The following is a 21,854-nucleotide window of genomic DNA, read 5'->3' on the forward strand; positions in this document are numbered from 1 at the left end:
TCAGTTACCTCACCTGTAAAATGGGGATGGAGACTGTAAGCCCCATGTGGGACAGGGACTGTCTCTAACTCAATTATCTGATATCTGCCCCAGCACTTAGGAACAATGCTTGACACATAGGAAGCGCTTAATACAATTATTAGGTACTCACCCCCCATCCTCCATAGTATATATCTGCATTTCCTTACAGTCACTTGCTTCTCCTACCTCTAATTTATTTCATTGTCTACCTCTAATTTATTTCATTGTCTGTACCCCAGATGAAATGTAAGCTCCCTGAAGGCAGGGATCATGTCTACTAACTCTACTGTACTCTTCCATGATTGTTTTGTAATCAGATTTTATTTTCTGCCCTCTTGGAATATCGAACAGTGGTCAGTGAAACTGACAAAACCTCTATCTGTTAAAGACCAACTGTTTCCTTTACCGTGCAGTAAAATACTTACCCTTTTAAAGGAAAAAAACCAAATACCCGCATGAAATATGTTCTACATATCTTTGACTCAGTTTACATCCACACTATCAAAAAAGGGACAAAAATGTATTTCAGTAAGGCAGCTGGGTTTTTTTTTTTTACCCTGGGCTGTGCTAGATAAACTGAACTCCAACCATTTCTAGTTCCAGGTTTTCAGGTAATTTCCAAGCCATTTAACGGTGGCAGTGCCCAGTGTGGAAGTTGGGGGCCAGAAGCCAGAAAATGTCCATAAATCTGAGGGAGAAGGAAGCTCGTTGTGGGCAGGGAATGTGTCTGGTTATTAGTTCTTTTGTAGTCTCCCAAGCGCTTAGTACAGTGCTCTGCATACAGTAAGCGCTTAAAAAATAGGATTGAATGGAATCTTGATTTATAACATCCCTTGGCATGTTCGGCCTTTTTAAAAACCTCCCCAGAGAAGAAAATTGCACAACCACCCTTTTCTACTGTCAAACATCCCCTACTGTCAGGAAATTCTTCTTAAATCTGACCTAAATCCCTTCGGTGGTAGTTTAAACCCATTTTCCTTTGTTCTGTATCCTGTCCCTAAATGTCTGGCCCAACTTTATCTTCCCTTCCTATATCCTGTTTTTTGAAAAGAAATGAAGCTGTGTCTCCAAAGTCCGTCCATAAAATGATCAGTTTCCTTTTTGCCACTGTACTGACCCACAGCCCAGAGGGAGAAATTATTTCCTAAAATACCACGGGGCGGGGGTGGGTGGAGGGGTCTCACTTTAACTGTCATGTTGCTAAGGAATGGGCCAAATCTGCCTGACCTCTTCAATCAACACACCAATACGCATAGGAGGGGGACTTAATGGTTATATTGAGTGCTTATGGTATGCAGGGCACTGTACTAAGCACCTAGGACAGTACAATACTTAGCACTTTAGTATAACTCCTAAGCACTTAGGAGAGTTGATCCCTTGCCCTAAGACAATATTTAATAGTTCACAACCCCTTCAATTTTATAAAAAAACTGTCATTAAGAATATCTATATTTTATAATCTTTTTTCCGTATGGGGTTTTTTTTAGTCCTTGCCATTTCAAAAAATGGTTGAGCTTCTAAATCTCCTCAGGTGCTGAAAATATTAGTACAGTTAGAAAATATCCATTTGTACACGATGACTTCAGGATGATGATGTTAAGGAGTTTGAAGACGTGAATGGGTGTGTGAGGAATCTGGGAGTGCTTGAATGCTGGATAAAGTCAAAAAATGACGAAAACGGGGTCGTGGGCTGCTTTTTGTCTTGCGTTCACCCGGAGTCCGGTAAGTATCTAGAAAGCATCTTAACAATAACCTTCATTTCTAATTCATTTGGAGATATTATGGCAACAGGTTTTTTTTCAGTAATTTCATCTATCACTGGAGCTATGTTCAGTAGAGGCAGCAACTAAATATTTGAAAGATTTGCCAAGGGGATCCTTTTGGGAAACTATTTCCAAGAAAGACTGTGGAAGGGGAATTACAACATCAGATGTGATGAAATGTTATAGTTGCTCATTTAAATACATGAAGGTAAGGAAATTCAAGAGTTGAGGTTCAAAAAATTATAAATTTAAATGTATGTAGGGAAATAAATGCAAGAGTTGAGGTTCACAGCAACACATAAATTGACCCACACAGAATAGAGTTAAAGGGTTAATTAGTGACAGAAATATAAAATCCATCATCCGAAATTCCTCCAAAAATCAAAAGTTTTAGTGCAGGCAGGGGCTTCCTGATATTCTGTTTGGCTACTTATGTCCATGGTCTTAATAATTAATTTTTTAATTTGCTCTTCTTATCTGTAACATTGTGGTTTATATTTCACTCTTTGGCAGGTAATGTGCCACTGGTTTATTTTGTACTTCCCAAGCTGTTAGTACAGTGTATTGCACCCAAAAAATTCAGTAAATACTATTTCTACTACTCCATGTCTATCTTCACCCACTTACATTATGAATCCCATGTGGGCCAAAGACTATATCTGAAATGATAATCTTGTGTCTGCCCCATAATGCTTAGGCCAGGGCTTGATATACAGTAAGTCCTTAATAAATGCCCAAACTAAGTATCTCTCACTTCAGAAGGTTAAAAATGCTATTTTTTCCTGCCTTACAGAAATGCATTAAAATTACATCTTCACAGGATGTTGTATTTAAGATTCCTAATTTTCCTGAGGCTAACAGCGTATTTTTCCAGGAAAAGCACGGGACAATTCTAAGGTAATAAAAATGCAAGGTCACTATCTCCCTCCCACTCCATGCTTTTCACATACTTTATCTGAGTTTGTGGTTAAGATAATGATGTTTAGGCCAAGCAGATAATTTCTCCACTGCTCCTAAGATATTGCTATAAGATTCAAGAATCCATGATTCAGTGAACTGCTACTTTATCTTTGCCCCATTGGCTCCCACCAAATACTTAATTAGGAAATAAGTTATTTTAGGAACTAGACATTAGTTGTTCTTTTCCATCTTTTGTGGTGGTTCTTTTCAAACTCCCTAGACAACTTATTACCAACTTTAAGAGCTACTTGGGAATTCTTTTAGTGCCAGCAGTGTCTGATTAGGAGAGTCCAAGCCTTCTTGCCTCACACGGTTTTTCAAGTATCTCATCACCAAGGGTAGTTTTTTTTCCAGAACTTACTGACTTGACAATTCCAGAATTACATTCAAATCATCAGTCAGAACAGTTCCAAGGCTTTCTACAATTATTTGTCCCAACTCTGTAATGTAATATTATACAGACTTCACTTTACAAAATAAATTAATTTGGGTGAACTTTAAATGCAAGCTTTGTTGGAGGAACTTCCTTGAGTTTTGGGTTTAATTATTGGATACAACAGAGGAAGCCTCCAGGCAAAAACTAAAATCCAGTAATAGAATGTGAATAGTAGCTGGCAAAATAAGGAGTATTCCTCCTCCGTCCTCAGCTGCATTTCATTTCAAAATTTAAACGTGCCAATTTACTAATTCATTTTAAGAATAAGATGCCACGAACAGCAGGACAAGGGCATGGGAGTCTGAGGATGTGGGGTCTAATCTCAGCTCTGCCAATTCTTTGCTGTATGACCTTGGGCAAGTCACTTAACCAATCTGTGCCTCAGCTACTTCATCTGTGAAATGAGGATTAAATCCTCCTCCCTCCCATTGAAGACTGTGAGCCCCCTGTGACTCAGGGACTGTTTCCAACCCGATTACCTTGGTTATCTACCCCAGCCCTTAGAGCAGTGTTTGACATACAGTAAGTGCTTAACAAATACCTCATAAAAAACTGCAAGTTTTATATTTAAAATCAACTACTGAGATGAACTTATTTCTCAGAGATTTGTTGCCTTAATAAGAGGGGTGGAAAGTCTCACCTCACTGAGTCCAACTGATTGCAGTCTAAAGAGAATCAGTCTGTTTACTGAGCACTTACTATGTGCAGAGCACTGTACTAAGCAGTTGTGACCGTACAGTTTGGTAGATGTGTTTCCTGCCAAAAAGGAGCTGTCTAGAGCTACTACTAGAATGAGCTACATCTAAATGGTCTTAGAGGAGGATGACCTTATTGTCTCCTGTGTGACCTTGGGCGAGTCGCTAATTTCTCAATGCCTCAGTTTCCTCAGCTGTAAAATGGAGATTAAAGATCTGTTCTCTCTCTCCTAGACTGTGAGCTCCATGTGCCACAGGGACTGTATCCTTTTTTTTTTTGTATTTTTTTCTTTTATAGCATTTGCTAAGAGCTTACTATGTGCCAGGCACTGTTCTATGCACTGGGGTAAATACAAACTAATCAAGTTGCTCACAGTCCATGTCCCATGTGGGGCTCACAGTCTTAATCCCCATTTTCCAGATGAGGTAACTGAGGCACAGAGAAGGGAAGGGACTTGCCCAAGGTCACACAGCAGACAAGTGGCGGAACCTGGATTCGACCTCAGGTCCTTCTAATTCCTAGGCCCATGCTCTATCTGCTGGGCCATGCTGTTTCTCATCTTCATTCAGTCAGTCAATCATTTATTGAGCCCTTATTGTGTGCAAAACACTGTACTAAGTGCTTGGGAAAGTACAATATAACAATAAACTGACATTCCCTACCCACGATGAGCTTACAGTCATCTTGTATCTATTCCAATGCTTAGTACAGTGCTTGCCACATAATAAGCATTAAATAATTACAAGTATTATTATTATTATTACTGGCTGAAAGAATAAATCATTGGCACTCTTTCCTGACCCAATCTTCCCACTGCATCCAGGATTGGATTTGCCCCCACTAGCAGATGGGTCAAAGTTGAGGCTACAAAAGCCTCCTGGAGCGGCTACCATCAGAGATGTCCTGAAACTCTGGTGATACCCTCTATTCATTCCTTATTTCTCACAGTCACTGAGTGCACTGTCCTAGGCACTTGGGAAAAGGGAAAGGCTTATAATAATTGTGGCATTTTGAGAAGCATCATCCCACGGGGCACTCACAGTCCCAATCCCCATTTTACATGAAGTGACTTTATTCAGCCATTCATTCATTGAGTCGTATTTATTGAGCACTCTGTGCAAAGCGCTGTACTAAGCGCTTGGGAGAGTACAATATAACAATTTAACAGATACCTTCCCTGTCCACAATGAGCTCACAGTCTAGAGTGGGGAGAGAGACATTGCTATCCATAAATAAATAAACTGCAGGTATGTTAAGTGCCATGGGGCTGGGAAGGGGGACGAAAGAAGGCAGCAAGTCAGGGCAACGCAGAGGGGAGGGGGGAAAAGAGGCAAGAAGGGTTCAGTCAGGGAAGGCTTCTTGGAGGAGATGTGCCTTCAATATGCCTTCAAAGTGGGGGAGAGCAATGGTCTGTCTGATATGAGGAGGGAGGGCGTTTCAGACCAGAAGCAGGATTTGGGCGAGAGGTTGGCAGTGAGATAGACAAGATCGAGGGACAGTGAGAAAGTTCACACTGGAGGAACAAAGCCGGGCTGGGTTGTAGTGGGAGAGATGCGAAGTGAGATAGGAGGGGGCAAGGTGATTGAGGCCTTTAAAGCCAACGGTGAGGACTCTTCGTTTGATGCAGAGGTGGGTGGATAATCACTGGAAGTTCTTAAGTAGTGGGGAAACTACTGTAGTCTGAATGTTTTTGTGACTTGCCCAAGGTCACACAGCAGACAAGTGGCGGAGCCAGGATTAGAACCCAGGTCCTTCTGACTCCCAGGAGTGGGCTCTACGCAATAGGTCACACTGCTTTTCAGTTGCGAGAGGACCTCTAAGAGACCGTTCTCTTGGTGGAGGATTTCAATGCAGCACTCTACCAAGAGTGGATACAGGCTGATGCCTTCTGGGCTGGGAGTTGATTTTTTTGGCATGGGATTGTGGTTGATACAGGAAGACCAAAAACTAAATTCTCCTGGAGAATGAATTATCCACCCCATGACTGGACAGCTGAGGGATATCAGCTGTAGGGGAAGTGTGCTCAGTAATTACCCTGGATTTCTAATGTAATCAGTACCTTTCAACAATCCAATTCGTTTTTTAAAGCAAATAATAATAAGAAGAATGATGGCATTTGTTAAGTGCTTACTATGTGCCAAGCACTGTTCTAAGCACTGGGGTAGACACAAGGTAATAGGATTGTCCCACGTGGGGCTCACAGGCTTCATCCCCAATTTACAGATGAGGTAAAGTTAAGTGACTAGCCCAAAGTCACACAGCTGACCAGTGGCGGAGCCGGGATTAGAACCCATGACCTCTGACTCCCAAGCCCGGGCTCTTTCCACTGAGCCAAGCTGCTTATCCCTGAAAGACTATCTGGAAATTAACAAATGCCATAAAGAAAAAAAAAACAAAAGACTGCTGCTGAGAGCTTGTGTTTTTTCCAAAGCCACGTGTTGGCAGGCCCAAAGTTCTTGGTTAGACGCCTGTTCTGTGTCTCTTATTCCAAGGAACAAAGTGGATTATTTGCAGAAGCTGAGAGTGGAGCCTAAGAAGGACAGGCTGGCTCGTTTGGGACCTAAGCAATTGTAGTGCCCCACCGGCTTCAAATATCAGGCTTGGGAGTGTGGGTGGGCTGGTTATATGTTGGACCTCGGCATCCAGAGGGCTATGTTCTAATCAATCAATCAATCGTATTTATTGAGCGCTTACTGTGTGCAGAGCACTGTACTAAGTGCTTGGGAAGTACAAGTTGGCAACATATAGAGACAGTCCCTACCCAACAGTGGGCTCACAGTCTAAAAGGGGGAGACAGAGAACAAAACCAAACATACTAAAAAAATTAAATAGAATAGATATGTACAAATAAAATAAATGAATAATAAAATAATAAATAAATAAATAACCCATGGTATCTAATAATAATAATAATAATAGCATTTATTAAGTGCTTACTATGTGCCAAGCACTGTTCTAAGCGCTGAGGGGATACAAGGTAATCAGGCTGTCCCACGTGGGGCTCACAGTCTTAATCCCCATTTTACAGATGAGGGAACTGAGGCACAGAGAAGTGAAGTGACTTGCCCAAAGTCACACAGCAGACAGTTGGCAGAGTCGGGATTTGAACCCATGACCTCTGACTCCAAAGCCCGGGCTCTTTCCACTGAGCCACGCTATCTACTGAGTGCTTACTCTGTTCAGAGCACTGCACTAAGTGTTTCAGAGAGTACCAGACAACACAGTTAGCAGACAAGTTCCCTACCCATAATGAGCTTCCAGTCAAGAGCTTAGTTCTTTGTCTCACCCTGCTGCAAATTCTGGAACAATTCTGCCTTTTTATTTTTTTTTTAGTGATATTTGTTAAGCGGTTACTACGCGCCAGGCACTGTACTAAGCACTGGGGTCGATGCAAGCTAATCAGGTTGGACACAGCCCTTGTCCCACATGGGGCTCCTGGTCTTAATCCCCATTTTACAGATGAGGAAACTGAGGCATGGAGAAGTGAAGTGACCTGCCCAAGTTCACACAGCAGACAAGTGGTGGAATGAGGTTTAGAACCCAGGTCCCTGCAGAGTCCCAGGCCAGTTCTCTTATCAACTGGGCCATGCTGCTTCTGCTTTGCTTTCCTTATTTGCGAGGAAGAGCAAAATACTTGTCACCTACTTCACAACCCTGTTGTGAACGTTGAAGAACTAATAATGCATTAAAGATGCTAGAAGGCCTGGCTGAAAAGTGCCATACAATAATGATGGCATTTGTTAAGCGCTTACTATGTGCAAAGAGCACTGTTCTAAGCGCTAGCCACTTAATTCTAATATGCACATTCACATATACCTCCTTAATGAAGGTTCGTGCAATTGGAGTAGATTAAAAATAAAAGAGTCTGAATGGCCACCTGAACTTCTCCCTCCCGCTTTTAATGATGTCATTTATTAAGTGCTTACTATGTGCAAAGCACTGTTCTAAGCACTGGAGAGGTTACAAGGTGATCAGGTTGTCCCATGGTGGGGGCTCACCGTCTTAATCCCCATTTTACAGATGAGGTAACTGAGGCCCAGAGAAGCGAAGTGACTTGCCCAAAGTCACGCAGCTGACAATTGGCGGACCCAGGATTTGAACCCATGACCTCTGACTCCAAAGCCCGTGCTCTCTCCACTGAGCTACGCTGCTTCACGCTTTTGACCGTAAGCTCATTGTGGGCACGGAATTTGTCTCTTTATTGTTGTATTATACTTTCCGAAGCTCTTAGTACAGTGCTCTGCACACAGTAAGTGCTCAGTAAATACCACTGATTAACGATAAGCATAAATTCAAGGCATGAGGAGTCCACTAAACACAAAATGGCAATTCCACTGGGCTAAGAGAAAGTTTAACCTACTCCTTCCATCTTCAAAGCAGCTCTTGGAGACTTGTGAAAATATTTCTTTAGTATTAAAGATTTTTTTTCTCAAGCCTCTTCATCTCTCTCTCTGTTCCCCTCTTTTTCATTTCCTTGTTCAATCTCTCTCCTACAAAGCAGAATTCCAAAGAGTTTCTCATCATGGTCAATACAGAAGGAAGAAACTCAGGAGCATTTAGAAGTGAATCTTATCACTCATTTTCTAAAGCCTTATGCACATTCTCACATGGAACGCAACGAAAAAGCAGCATGACCCAATGGAAAGAACCCATACCTAGGAGTCCAAAGGACCTGGGTTCTAATCCTGAGTCTGCTGCCTGTCTGCTTGGTGACCTTGGGTGAGTCACTTCACTACTCTGAGCCTGAGTTACCTTATTGAAAAATGGGGATTAATACTGTGAGCCCCATGTTGGACATGGACCGTGTCCAGTCTGATTAGTTTGTATGTACTCCAGTGCTTAATACAGTGCCTGGCACATGGTAAGAGCTTAAGAAATACTACAGACAAGCAATAGAAGTAGTATTTACGAAGCACTTATCATGATAATAATAATAATGGCATTTATTAAGTGCTTACTATGTGCAAAGCACTGTTCTAAGCGCTGAGGGGAATACAAGGTGATCAGGTTGTCCCACGGGGGGTGGGGGGGGCTCACAGTCTTAATCCCCATTTTACAGATGAGGGAACTGAGGCCCAGAGAAGTTAAGTGACTTGCCCAAAGTCACACAGCTGACAATTGGCGGAGCTGGGATTTGAGCTGTAATGTTTGTAAAATGTGTAATCAAATTTGGGATTTGAGATGTAAATGTTAAATGTTCTTCCACTTCTGACTCCAAAGCCCGTGCTCTTTCCACTGAGCCACGCTGCTTCTCTTATTTGTGTGCAGTGCACTGTAGGTCAGACTGCACAGGGGGGAATTATACCCCATCACTGTCCCTCAGGGAGGGGCAGACAATGGATTGGAGTTTCTGGATTTAACTTTGTTTCCCGAAGTTAACTCTGCAGCATTAAGGTTAAACAAAAAAGGGACCACTTTCTTCTATGTTCACCTGCTTTGTTAATCAAGTCTGACTAATTCTTCCTCTGTTTAATTACACATTGTGCTAAGCCATTTCACATGGGTTCTGGTAACATCATTTGGGAGGGTGAAGTTTTCCACGCCCATCCTACGCAATTTACTGTCTGGAGAAGCCTGTAAAATGTTAAATGTTCTTCCACCACCTAACTGCAGTTAAAACAGTTTTCGGCCCCATTTGTCAGGATTAAAAAAAAAAGACAAACCAAAAAAACCTTTCTTGATCCGGAATAAAACAGTCATTTGGTCTTCTCCACGAGCTATTTTCCTGTCTGCCAGTGTTTAGTTAGTGTCTTGTTTACAGAGAATAATTTTTTCCATAAATAGAAAGGACGGAGATTACGGGTCCCAGACAGCTTCATGTTCTCACACTAAAGTGTTCCGAAGTTAAGTGAGTTGAGACGTTTGATTCCCACCTACTTCTGTTCCGCGCAGAAAGAAAACCAACTTGCCCTGATGGTGTTAAAAATCCTGAGATTTTCATGTTAAAATGGTCCAAGGCATGTTTTAGCTCAAGCTTCCCCTCCACTGTATGGAGGACACTGCCGTGCTTCTCCCATTTGGGAGCAAGAACAGAGCCGCCCCTTTAGAAGGATAATGGGCAGGACAGTGGGAAGTACAGCTGGAGAGTTCAAAAGCGACTACCAGTTAGTGGCATTTATTGAGTGCTTACTGTGTGTGAGCACTACATTGAGCTCTTTGGAAAGTACAATATAACAGAGCACCTTAACTTTTCTGTCCCTTAGTTTTCTCATAATAATAATGATAATAATAATTATGGTATGTGCTAAACGCTGACTATATGCCAGGCACTGTTTTAAGCGCTGGGGTAGATACAGGATAATTGGATCAGACACAGTCCCCGTATCACTTTACGGCTCACAGTCGTAATCCCCATTTTACAGATGAGGGAACTGAGGCCCAGAGAAGTGAAATGACTTGCTCAAGGTCACACAGCAGACAAGTGGCAGAGCTGGGATTATCGTTCTCGCCTGTCCCGCCGTCGACGCCCGGCATGGAATCAATCAATCAATCAATTGTATTTATTGAGCACTTACTGTACCTCTGCACATCGGCCAAGCTAGCTCTCTTGCTCCCTTCAAAGCCCTACTGAGAGCTTACCTCCTCCAGGAGGCCTTCCCAGACTGAGCCCCCTTTTTCCTCTCCCCCCCCTTCCTCCTGCCCTACCTCCTTAAATGCCATCATTATCATTATTATTATTATTTTGCCACTCTCAGAACCAAAGTATGCCTGCCCCCAGAAAACTGTGTCTAGTTCTGGTTGCTGCAACGCAGGAAGGGTAAGACACAGCTGGAGGAGGCTTAAAGAAAGGCAACTGAAGCATCAGGGGGAGAAAGAATCCTTATTCTCATGAGGAAACTGAAACAGGATCCCAACCTGGAAAGACATGATTGAAGTTTCCAGTGGCACAAAGAGTGTGGGAAGGGTGAGCCCAAAACTTTTCCCCAGAAAATCCTACCCAAATCCGAGTAAGGGGCACCCACTGAAGCTTGAAGGGGAAGAGACTCGAAACCAATGAAGCGGGAAAAAGTGAGCGTTTTGAATTTGTTCCCACAACGAGTTGTGCGGGATGAGTGCTTCAGTAATTTTTATGTTAATGTAAGAGTTCATTCTGATCTCTGAGGTAGGCTCAAGGAGCGGCTATCAGCTTGGCTCCAGGGATCCTCTTATCACTGTTCCCTTCCAGACTGTGAGCCCGCTGTTGGGTAGGGACTGTCTCTATGTGTTGCCGACTTGTACTTCCCAAGCACTTAGTACAGTGCTCTGCACACAGTAAGCGCTCAATAAATAGGATTGACTGATTGATTGGTTAGAGACAGAAGGCTGGCTGGCCTTCTACTGTGCCACATTGTTCTCACAGGCTATGTAATCATGATAATAATAATAGTATTTGTTGAGCACCTACTAGGTGTCAAGCACTGTTCTAAGATCTGGGGAAGACCCAGGATGAACAGGTTGGACCCAGTTCCCTGTCCCACACAGGGTTCACAAGCTATTTATTCTGATGACTTGACACCTGTCCACATGTTTTGTTTTGTCGTCTGTCTCCCCCTTCTAGACTGTGAGCCCGCTGTTGGTCAGGGACCGTCTCTATATGTTGCCAACTTGTACTTTCCAAGGGCTTTGCACACAGTAAGTGCTCAATAAATACGATTGAATGAATGAATGATTATGGTTATTTGTTAAGTGCTTACTATGTGCCAGGCACTGGACTAAGCGCTGGGGTGGATACAAGCAAATCAGGTTGGAAACAGTCCCTGTCCCACATGGGGCTCACAGTCTCAATCCCCATTTTCCAGACGAGGTAACTGAGGCACAGAGAAGTGAAATGACTTGCCTAAGGTCACACAGAAGACAAGTCATAGAGCTGAGGGAAGGAGGACAGGCACTGAATCCCCATTTTACAGATGACGTACCTGAGGCCCTGAAAATAATAATAATAATACTAGTAATAATAATAATGGCATTTGTTAAGCACTTACTATGTGCCAAGCACTGTTCTAAGCACTGAGGGGACACAAGTTAACCAGGTGGGGCTCACAGTCTTAATCCCCAAGGTCCCACGTGGGGCTCATAGTCTTAATCCCCATTTTACAGATGAGGTACCTGAGGCCCAGTGAAGTGACCTGCCCAAAGTCACACAGCAGGTACATATGGGAGCCAGGATCAGAACCCAGGCCTTCCGACTCCCAGGCCTGTTCTCTTATTACTAGGTCACATAAGATAGATATGAGAAGCAGCGTGGCTCAGTGGAAAGAGCCCGGGCTTTGGAGTCAGAGGTCATGGGTTCGAATCCCAGCTCCACCAATTGTCAGCTGTGCGACTTTGGGCAAGTCACCTAACTTCTCTGGGCCTCAGTTACCTCATCTGTAAAATGGGGATTAAGACTGTGAGCTCCCCGTGGGACAACCTGATCACCTTGTAACCTTCCCAGCGCTTAGAACAGTGCTTTGCACATAGTAAGCCCTTAATAAATTCCATTATTATTATTATTATTATTATTATTATTATATAACTCCATTTGTACAGAGACAGGTGCTAATGGATTCAGAATAACAGAGAAGCAGCATTGCCTAGTGGATAGAGCACAGCCCTGGGATTCAGAGGATCTGGGTTCTAATCCTGGCTCCGCCACTTATCTGCTATGTAACCGTGGGCAAGTCTCTTCACGTCTCTGTGCCTCAGTTACCTCATCTGTCAAATGGGATTAAGACTGTGAGTCTCATGTGGGACGGGGACTGCGTCCAACCCCATTTGCTAGTATCTGGCGTAATAATGTGCATAATATTATCAGTGTTATTATTATTAACAACAATCAATGGTGTTTATTGAGCGCTTCCTGTGTGTGGACCACTGTACTAAGTACTTGGGAGAGTACAACGCAGTAGAGTTGGTAGACGCAATCCCTGCCCTCAAGGGGCTTACAATCCAGTCGGAGAGACAGACATAACGTCTTGATGATTGTTGCTAGGCCTGCATCTCCTTTCGACCCTTGCAGGAAGCATGTTGCATAAGACTCTGCAGAATAGGATAAAACTGAATTTGCTTTTGGAATCCTGTTCCTGAGAAAGTTCAACAGTGGGTGTGGGCTAGATTTCACATTGGCAATCACGCCTGGCTACATTTCAGCCTAATGAATTTGAGTACATTTTGGAGTTTTGGCTTTAGGGGGAAATTCCTGCGGGAGTGTTGGGATAAGTGCTTACAAACACATAGGAGACCTCTGTGTTAATTTAGGACATCCAGTTCCTGGAGTTCTTTCCTACAATTTTGATTAGTCATGTTCTGTGGGGAAAGAAGTAAATATGTCATCAGCCACCAGTCTGGTAGTGTGCCTAGGAAAACAGTTGTACAATATCAGTTAAATGGTTGATATACAACAGTTTAAGCTTGTTGTGAGCAGGGACTGTGTCTACCAACTCTGCTGTACTGTACTCTCCCAAGCGCTTAGTACAGGGCTCTACGCACAATAAGCACTCCATAAACCGAGAAGTTGTGTTGCCTAGTGGGTAGAACATGGGCTTGGAAGCCAGAAGGACCTGGGTACTAAACCCAGCTCTGCCACTTGTCTGCTGTGTGACCTTGGGCATGTCCCTTAATTTCTCTGTGCCTCAGCTCCCTCATCGGTAAAATGGGGATTAAGACTGTGCAACATGGATTGTGTCCAGCCAGATTAACTTGTATCTACTCTAGTGTGTAGTACAGTACCTGGTACATAGTAAGAGCTTAACAAATACCATTAAAAAATGAAACAAAATGCCACTGATTGAATCACTGTTCCTGAAGCTGAGACAAATTGACCACTACATTATTTCAGTTCTCAACAGATATAATGTTGTACCATAAAACTTTGCTTCTGTTGGCTTTGGGAGTGTGGTTAAAAATGTCAATTTAGAGGACTGAACTGAGGCAGCTGCTTAGTAATAATACTAATAATAGGTGCCAATAATTAAGGCATTTAGTAAGCATTTACTCTGCAAAGCACTGTTCTAAGCATTCAAGCACTGTTCTAAGTGTTTGGTGGAACACAGAGAAGTTAATCAGGTTGGACATAACCCCTGTCTCACATGGGGCTCACTGTCTAAGTGGCAGGGAGAACAGGTATTCAATCCCTAATTTTATAGTTGAAGAAACTGAGACACAGAAAAGTTAAGTGGTTTGCCCAAGATCACGTGACAGGAAAGTGGCAGAGTGAGGATTAGAATCCAGGTCCTCTGACTCCAGGCCTGTGCCCAATCAATCAATCAATTGTATTTATTGAGCGCTTACTGTGTGCAGAGCACTGTACTAAGCGCTTGGGAAGTACAAGTTGGCAACATATAGAGACGGTCCCTACCCAACAGTGGGGCTCACAGTCTAGAAGGGGAAGACAGAGAACAAAACAAAATATATTAACAAAATAAAATAGAATAGATATGTACAAGTAAAATAAATAAATACAGTAATAAATACGTACAAACATATATACATATGTTTATGTATGGCCACTGGGCCATGCTGCTTTCCAAGCAGCCAAACACTACAGTATGTTCTGAGGTGGCTACAAGATCATATTAGACACTCACCCGGTCCCACACAGGTCTCAATGTATTAATCCCCGTGTGGATCGTGGGCTGACTGTGTCCAACTTGATTAGAGTATAGTGCCTGGCATACAGTAAGCACTTACCAGATACCATTAAATAGAGAGGAGGAGAGAGTGCATGAACTAGAGTGCACATGTACGAGTGTTAATGTGAGCGCCTCTCTAACCTTTTACTGTCTCCTTTTCTTACTTTTCTCCTGATCATTTTGGATCATTTTCTCAGTCCCCTTGGCTGCCCCAGATCAATAATGATAATTTCGATCACCAGTTTCACTTCATTTTGTTCTACTGCATTAGAACAATAATGGATAATCAATCAATCATATTTATTGAGTGCTTACTGTGTGCAGAGCACTGTACTAAGCGCTTGGGAAGTACAAGTTGGATAAGGTTGCAAGTCATTTTTACATAGAAGCCTATATGGTCCTTGAGGGCAGGGATTGTCTCTATCAACTCTAAAAGGATTGAACTCCCCCAAACACTCAGTACGGTGCTCTACACACCGCCAGTGCTCAATAAAATTTCACTGATTGACTGAATTTATGAAAAATATACCACTTTCTTAAAAGGTGTCCCATATATGAAGGTCTCTCACTGAAATTCATTCAATTGTATTTATTGAGTGCTTCCTATAAGCACTTCCCTCAGTGCTTACTACAAGCTTTATTGGGATTCTTAGGTTACAGGAGCAGCATTAGAAGGCACTTCTACAGAGTTGAAGGATTTGATCAATTGGTGGCATCTATTGAGCACTCACTGCGTGCAGAGCACTGTACTAAGCTCTTGGGCAAGTACTTTACAACCATACTGGTACACACATTCCCTGTGCACAATGAGCTTCTAGACTGTGAGCCCGCTAGTGGGTAGGGACCGTCTCTATATGTTACCGTGTACTTCCCCAGCGCTTAGTATGGTGCTCTGCACACAGTAAGCGCTCAATAAATATGATTGAATGAATGAATGAGCTTACAGTCTAGAGAACAGTAGATGAGACTCTCTAATGCCCACAGGCTCGGGTCAGATTTGGGCCCACCCCCAAGAGTGGGGAGAGTAATGATAATAATAAATTAATAATAATCATTTGTTAAGTGGTTATTATGTGCCAAGCATGGTTCTTAGCACTGGGGAAGATACACGATAATCAGGTCAGACACAGTTCCTGTCCCACACAGGACTGACAGTTTAAGTAGGAGGGAGAACAGATATTAAATCCCTGTTTTGCAGATGAGGTAATTGAGGCCCAGAGAAGTGAAGTGACTTGCCCCAGGTCACCCAGCAGACAAGTGGAAGAGCTGGGATTAGAACTCAGGTCCTCTGACTCCCAAGGGCCGGGCGGTGGGGGTAGCATCTCATCATATCAACCAGCTAGTTAACCCCAGGAAGCCCTCCCAGAAAGTTACAAGGCTATTTCTCCCTGTGATTTCCTTGAAGAGACTACAAAATACATTGCCAAAATGGAACTCTATTTGGCAGCAGGAAGAGACACACTCTTCGCCTTGTTTTTTCACATCCGTCCTGGGCGATGCAGACTTCCCTCAGTAGAAAGGAATGGAATGTCTGCTATCTAGGTGGGGTGTCCTTTAACCTCTCCCAGGTGGAAGGGTTGGGGGAGGTCAAACACCAGGACCGCTGACCCAACTGACCTTCTCTGCCCAATAGTTGGGTGGGTCCTGAACTCTTTTTCTAAGTGGGGTTAAGTACGTTGGAGGCCCATGCTGAGCATGCATAAGTCTAAGGACTTGGAGGTCTGCCCTGAGCCCCAAAGGATCGGATTTGTTTCTTCCTGGTCCTCCGATAAGCTCTCCCTCATTACCATTTTAGCTCAATTTTCCAGAAAGGTCTGGCTGTTATTGGCCCGAAGCCACCCTGCCTTAAAAAATATTCAGTCAATGGACTCCTTGAACAATAGATATTTAGTCAGTCTAGGGGGAAAGTTCTACAGGAGGAGGACATCAGCTCCTCCCAAGATCGAGAAGAAGCAGATAGATCTTACCTGATCCAGAGCAGTCAGGTTGCAAGAAGGGATTTTGGCCCAACTGCATAATGGGTCTTAAGGGAGACCCAGGGTCAGGTTTACCTAGAAGGATCTCTACTCCATTTCTTAAGGGAAAGGAATATCCCAAGGGAAAGGAATATCCTGAGGGAACCCAAGGCACGGAATTCTTTCCAGATTGTCAGGGCCTTTGACTCTTTTCCAAATTGGCTACAGTCATCCCTTTCCCTTTCAGATCAGATAAGATGCATAGTTTCAACAATGGGGCTGATTTCTTTTTCAAAGCTATCTGTTCTAGTGGGGGGTAGGGGGAGGGGGAAATTAAGGATCTTTTGATTAGATATTCCTGCTGCTAGACTGAGGTGATGAGGAAAGCATTTAAGAGACAGGAGTTCCTTGTGATTGATGATCTATCTATCCCCTTTCCCCAAACAAGGACACAAATTCCAATATCACTGAGGTTAAAGTATGCTGAGAATGAATCGTATAAGACAGAGAGGGGTGTATTTGTGGAGATACAATTATTTTATTCTAAATATCTCAAAATAATTTTTATGAAACAAAGCATTCCAAACTCCAGTAAATGTCTGCTGTGTATAACTGTTTAACTCGGACCGAAATAACTAGAAAAAGAAATAGTCAGCATCATGCTGATGTTGTACTATTAAATGACCAAGGGATTATTCATTCCTAGAATCTGGGGGTGGGGGAATGAGGCTTTATCAGTTATATTCCCGTGGCAGGGAATGAGTCAGAATAAAGGGATTTTGGCACCGAGAGGACCAAAGGAGCAAGATGTCAGCAGCTGGATAGACGAGATCAAGATAAAGAGAGTAGGAAGGTGTTGGAGGAGTGGAATGTGCAGGTGGAATTGTTATAGTGAATATCAGTGCGGTAAGGTAGGAGGGAGGGAACTAACTGAGTGCCTTAAAGCTGATGATAAGGAGTTTCTATTTGATACAGGGGTGGATGGGCAATTACTGAAGGTTTCTGTGGAGTGGGGAGACATGGACTGAACAGATTGACAAAAAACTGATCTGAGATCCAGAGTGAAGTTTGAACTGGAGAGGGGAGACAGGGAAGTCAGCGAAGAGGCTGTAGTAGTAATCAAGGTGGAATAGGACAAGTGCTTGATTTAATGGGGTAGCAGTTTGGAAGAAGAGGAAAGGGCAGATTCTAGAGATGTTCTGAAAGTGGAACTGACAGGATTTGGTGACACTGAATATAATGATGATTATGGTATTTGTTAAGCACTTACTATGTGCCAAGCACTGTTCTAAGCACTGGGATTGATACAAAGTAATCAGGTTGCCCCATATGGGGCTTACAGTCTTAATCCCCATTTTATAGATGAAGTAACTGAGGCACAGAGAAGTTGCCCAAAGTCACACAGCAGACAAGTGGCAAAGCCGGGATTAGAACCCATGACCTTCTGACTCCCAAGCCCATGCTCTTTCCACTAGGACACACTGCTTTCCAATAGGAGAATATGAGGGTTAAATGAGAGAGATGAGTCAAGGATAATGCCAAGGTCATGAGCTTGGGAGACAGGAGAATGGTGGTGCTTGTCTACAGTGTAAGGAGGGTAGGGTAGGGTGGGAGAAGATGATGAGTTCTGTTTTAAACATCGGAATCAGAGGTCTTGGGTTCGAAACCTTCCTCTGCCACTTGTCTGTTGTGTGACCTTGGGCAAGCCACTTAACTTCTCTGTGCCTCAGTTACCTCATCTGTAAAATGGGGATTAAGACTGTGAACCTCACGCGGGACAACCTGATTACTTTGTATCTATCCCAGCCCTTGAACAGTGCTTGGCACACAGTAAGTGCCTAACAAATACCATAATAATAATAATAATAATTATTATTATTATTATTAACAAACACATGCATTTCCTTGGTAATCTCAGGCTTTGCTTTTGGGATACCCAGGCTCTTTACCCCATAGGACTTGCTATGCTAAAATACATGTAGCGAGAGAGGTATTTTCTTAGACCAGACAATCTGTAGCTAGACTTCAGTGAAACTCCGAAGCCAACAGAATTAATGAACCATAATTCAGCGGACAGTGAGATTTAAACATCTTTTCCTATTTCCATCCATGTAAATGCCATTCGGCTAACAGTAGCGACACTCGCTGACAGGCATAAAGATTACTTAGTGCTTCAGAAAATACTGATAAATGAACAAAAAGTTTCTCTGTAAAGTGGAATTCCGTGAATTTTCTACAGGATTAGGGTCACCTCAAGAAGACTGTTTGGTGTACCCGTCGTGAAGAGATAACACTACAGCTCAGAGCTTGGCCTCTTGAAACATAGCACTCAGTCCCAAAATGGCAGAGTTCCGAGAACACATAGATCTCCCTCATGGAACATTACACTTCTGCCTAAGTATATACCTGTGACCGTGAGCCCCGTGTCAAAAAGGGGGGCTTGGATTATCCTATATCTCTTCCAGGATTTAGCATAGTGCTTGACACATCTCCTCTAAGAGGCCTTCTGCAGATTAATCCCCCCTTTCCCTGGCTCCCTCTTCCTCCTGCTTCGTCTACGCACTTGGATCTGTGACCTTTGGGCATTTGTTATTCACCCCACAGCACTCATATACATATCTATAAATTACATATTATAAATCATTTATGATTGAAATCAATTAAGCTTGTTGTGAGCAGGAAACAGCTCTACCACCTCTGTTGTACTTTCCCAAATACTAGTACAGTGCTCTGCCTACAGTAGGTGCTCAATAAATGCCACTGATGAAAGTAAATGCTGAACACTTATTATTGTTGCTCATATATTTCAGGGGAAAATGGTGTAATAACCCCAGTCTCTAGGAGCTAAGCAGGGCTTTTGCCATATAACTCATTGTTCAGTGTAAATCCCTCGGGTTTAAAATGAGTCATATATTCTCCCCCACTCCCCAAGATGGTGGTTATATACTGTTTTCACTTCTTTGCCAGTGCCTGGCACATTAGTAAGTGCTCAATACAATAAAAAAAAAATCAGGCAAAGATACAAATTAGTGGAAACAAAAGGAATAATGTTAATGGGAAGCCTTTGGACAGTGTGCCCCATTAGGGATGTAATTGCCAGTTTGCTAAGGGCACAAAATTCACCCCTCCCCACAAACACACACTCACACACCTGAATACCGGGCTTCTCATATAAAGAGTTTCTTCCCCTGATCTTTCCGAACACTTCTAGGAGAGATGCCAGGTATGCTTGAGGCAAGGAATGGCTGTGCGATACAAAAAGTCAGCCCTCTGACTTTAAAGCACCCAATCAATTCACCTCCTCCTACCTTACCTCGATGATCTTCTACAATATTCTGGTATTGTACAATAGTAGAAACTGTTACAGCTGGAAAAGTGGCTGAGAATGGCAGCTCATACCATCAGGGGAATGAGCAGGGTGTAGACTGATGTGTTTAAGGCCCTTCAGTCTAGATCAAAAAAGACAGAGGGGTTAACACAGCAGACAAGTGGCGGAGCCGGGATTGGGACCCAGGTCCTTCTGATTCCCAAGTCCGTCCTCTATCCCGGAGGCAACACTCCACCTGCCCCCTCTACTCCCCATTTGGTCCTTGGACTAGTTCACTGTTTCTTGCCCCAGGCAAATTGGTGATGGCAATTGGAACAGCTTTCTCTGACAGTGCTTTTGAGAAGGGTGAATAATGACCCCTACAATTCTTTTGTATGGGATTCCGGGAAAAGGGGACAAAAAGGCAGCTCAGAATAGCCGAAGCCAGGTACCATCTCGAGTCCGGACTACTGGGTGAGTTTGAATGCTCAAAGCGGTGCTTGATGATTTCCAGGGTAACAATTCCAGAGAAAGATTAGACAAGGAAACTTGGGCTACTCACTTTTTGTCCTTTCACTCCACTGCAGTCACATTTTCCACAGCCTTGACTGCCACATCCGCCCTGGAAATAACATAAAGAGGGTTTAAGGATTTACATGTGTGAATACGACATTGTGAATAATAATCAGGATTGTGGTATTTGGTATGCGCTTACTCTGTTCCAAGCACTGTGCTAAGCGATGAAGTAGATACAAGATAATCAGGTTGGACACAGTTTCTGCCCCACATGGGGCTCTCAGCCTAACTGGGTGGGGTGAAAAGGGACTAAATCATCATTTTATACATGAGGAAACTGAGGCACAAAGAAGTTAACTGAGTTGCCCAAGGTCATAAAGCAGGCAAGGGGTGGAATCAGAATTAGAGCCCAAGATTCCTGACTCCTAGGCCCCCAGGTCTTTCCACTAGACCACACTGCTTCAAAATAAACCAATTTTATCTTCCCTAACCAGTAAATGTATTAGTATCGCTCAACTTTCTACCTCTGTAAGAGCTATGATATCTGTAAAAACTATTTAATAAAGTCTGGTTTGAGAAAGGATTATGTACTGAGCATTTGCAAAGCTAGAAGAAAAGAATCAGTGGGGGAGAGGTTTATTTTGTTGCTGATTTTTAATCATCATCATCAATCGTATTTATTGAACGCTTACTGTGTACAGAGCACTGTACTAAGCGCTTGGGAAGTACAAATTGGCAACATATAGAGACAGCCCCTACCCATCTGTAAATTCATTCTCAACCAGATCTACATAAAGATGCTATGAAATGCTCATTATAGTTAATTTGCTATTATATAAGCAAAAGTCTATGGTAATAATTCTGAATAATTCACAGCATCACTCTTCAAGGGAAAAGGATTTCAATGTGTTCTTCCTCAAAAATACTACACAATAAATACAGTTTTTTATATATTTATATGAAATATATATTTGCATTTTTCATATTTGTAGAAGACAGACATGTGAATGTCACTGACATAAATCTGAGGTGAAATTTAAGTAGGTTTGCTGAGTGACTGGAGGGTTTTTTGGGTTTTTTTAAGGTTAGGAGATAGTCCAGAACTATTTCCAACCAAGCTGACTGCAGCTCCTTGAGTGTTAGAGAATCGGAGTTCACAGTCTTGCAGGCATAGGAAGAAAAGCTTTTTACGTAACAGGAAACTCAGATATTAGCCCTATTTCCATACTAGTCTGCAGCCTAAACAAAGCACAACTGGAGCTATTTTCTGAAGTCCAATTTGAACAAATGCCTCCAAGACAGTGAGTTGTGCTTAATTTCCAAATTCAGAATTGGGGTCCTGCCAGTTAGTCACGCGAAAACAATCTCCTGTAATTCTGGATCGCTTTCTTACGTTCTGAGCTATTTCCAGAGTCCACTTTGAAGCCCAGCCACATTTTATATCTGTCCATATGATACAGTTTTCCTTCCTGACCTGGATTGGGATGGTGGCCATTGGGAACAAAAAAATAATTATTCATTCAACTGTATTTATTGAGTGCTCACTGTATGCAGAGCACTGTGCTAAGAGCTTGGAAGAGTACAGCATAAATGGACACATTCCCTTCCCAT

The 21,854-nt window shown here is 42.9% G+C and overlaps 1 protein-coding gene across 1 annotated transcript in view; it reads right to left on the minus strand.

Moving 5' to 3' along the window:
* The window catches only part of COL4A1 (collagen type IV alpha 1 chain), a 174,568-nt gene that overhangs the window by 90,607 nt on the left and 62,107 nt on the right, over positions 1-21,854 (minus strand). Inside the window, exon 2 of the mRNA XM_038761618.1 lies at positions 20,290-20,349. Within this exon, the coding sequence (XP_038617546.1) occupies positions 20,290-20,349 (60 nt within the window). The remainder of the gene's footprint in view (positions 1-20,289; positions 20,350-21,854) is intronic.

This window comes from Tachyglossus aculeatus, chromosome 20, assembly GCF_015852505.1.
Source record: "Tachyglossus aculeatus isolate mTacAcu1 chromosome 20, mTacAcu1.pri, whole genome shotgun sequence".
NCBI lineage: Eukaryota > Metazoa > Chordata > Mammalia > Monotremata > Tachyglossidae > Tachyglossus > Tachyglossus aculeatus.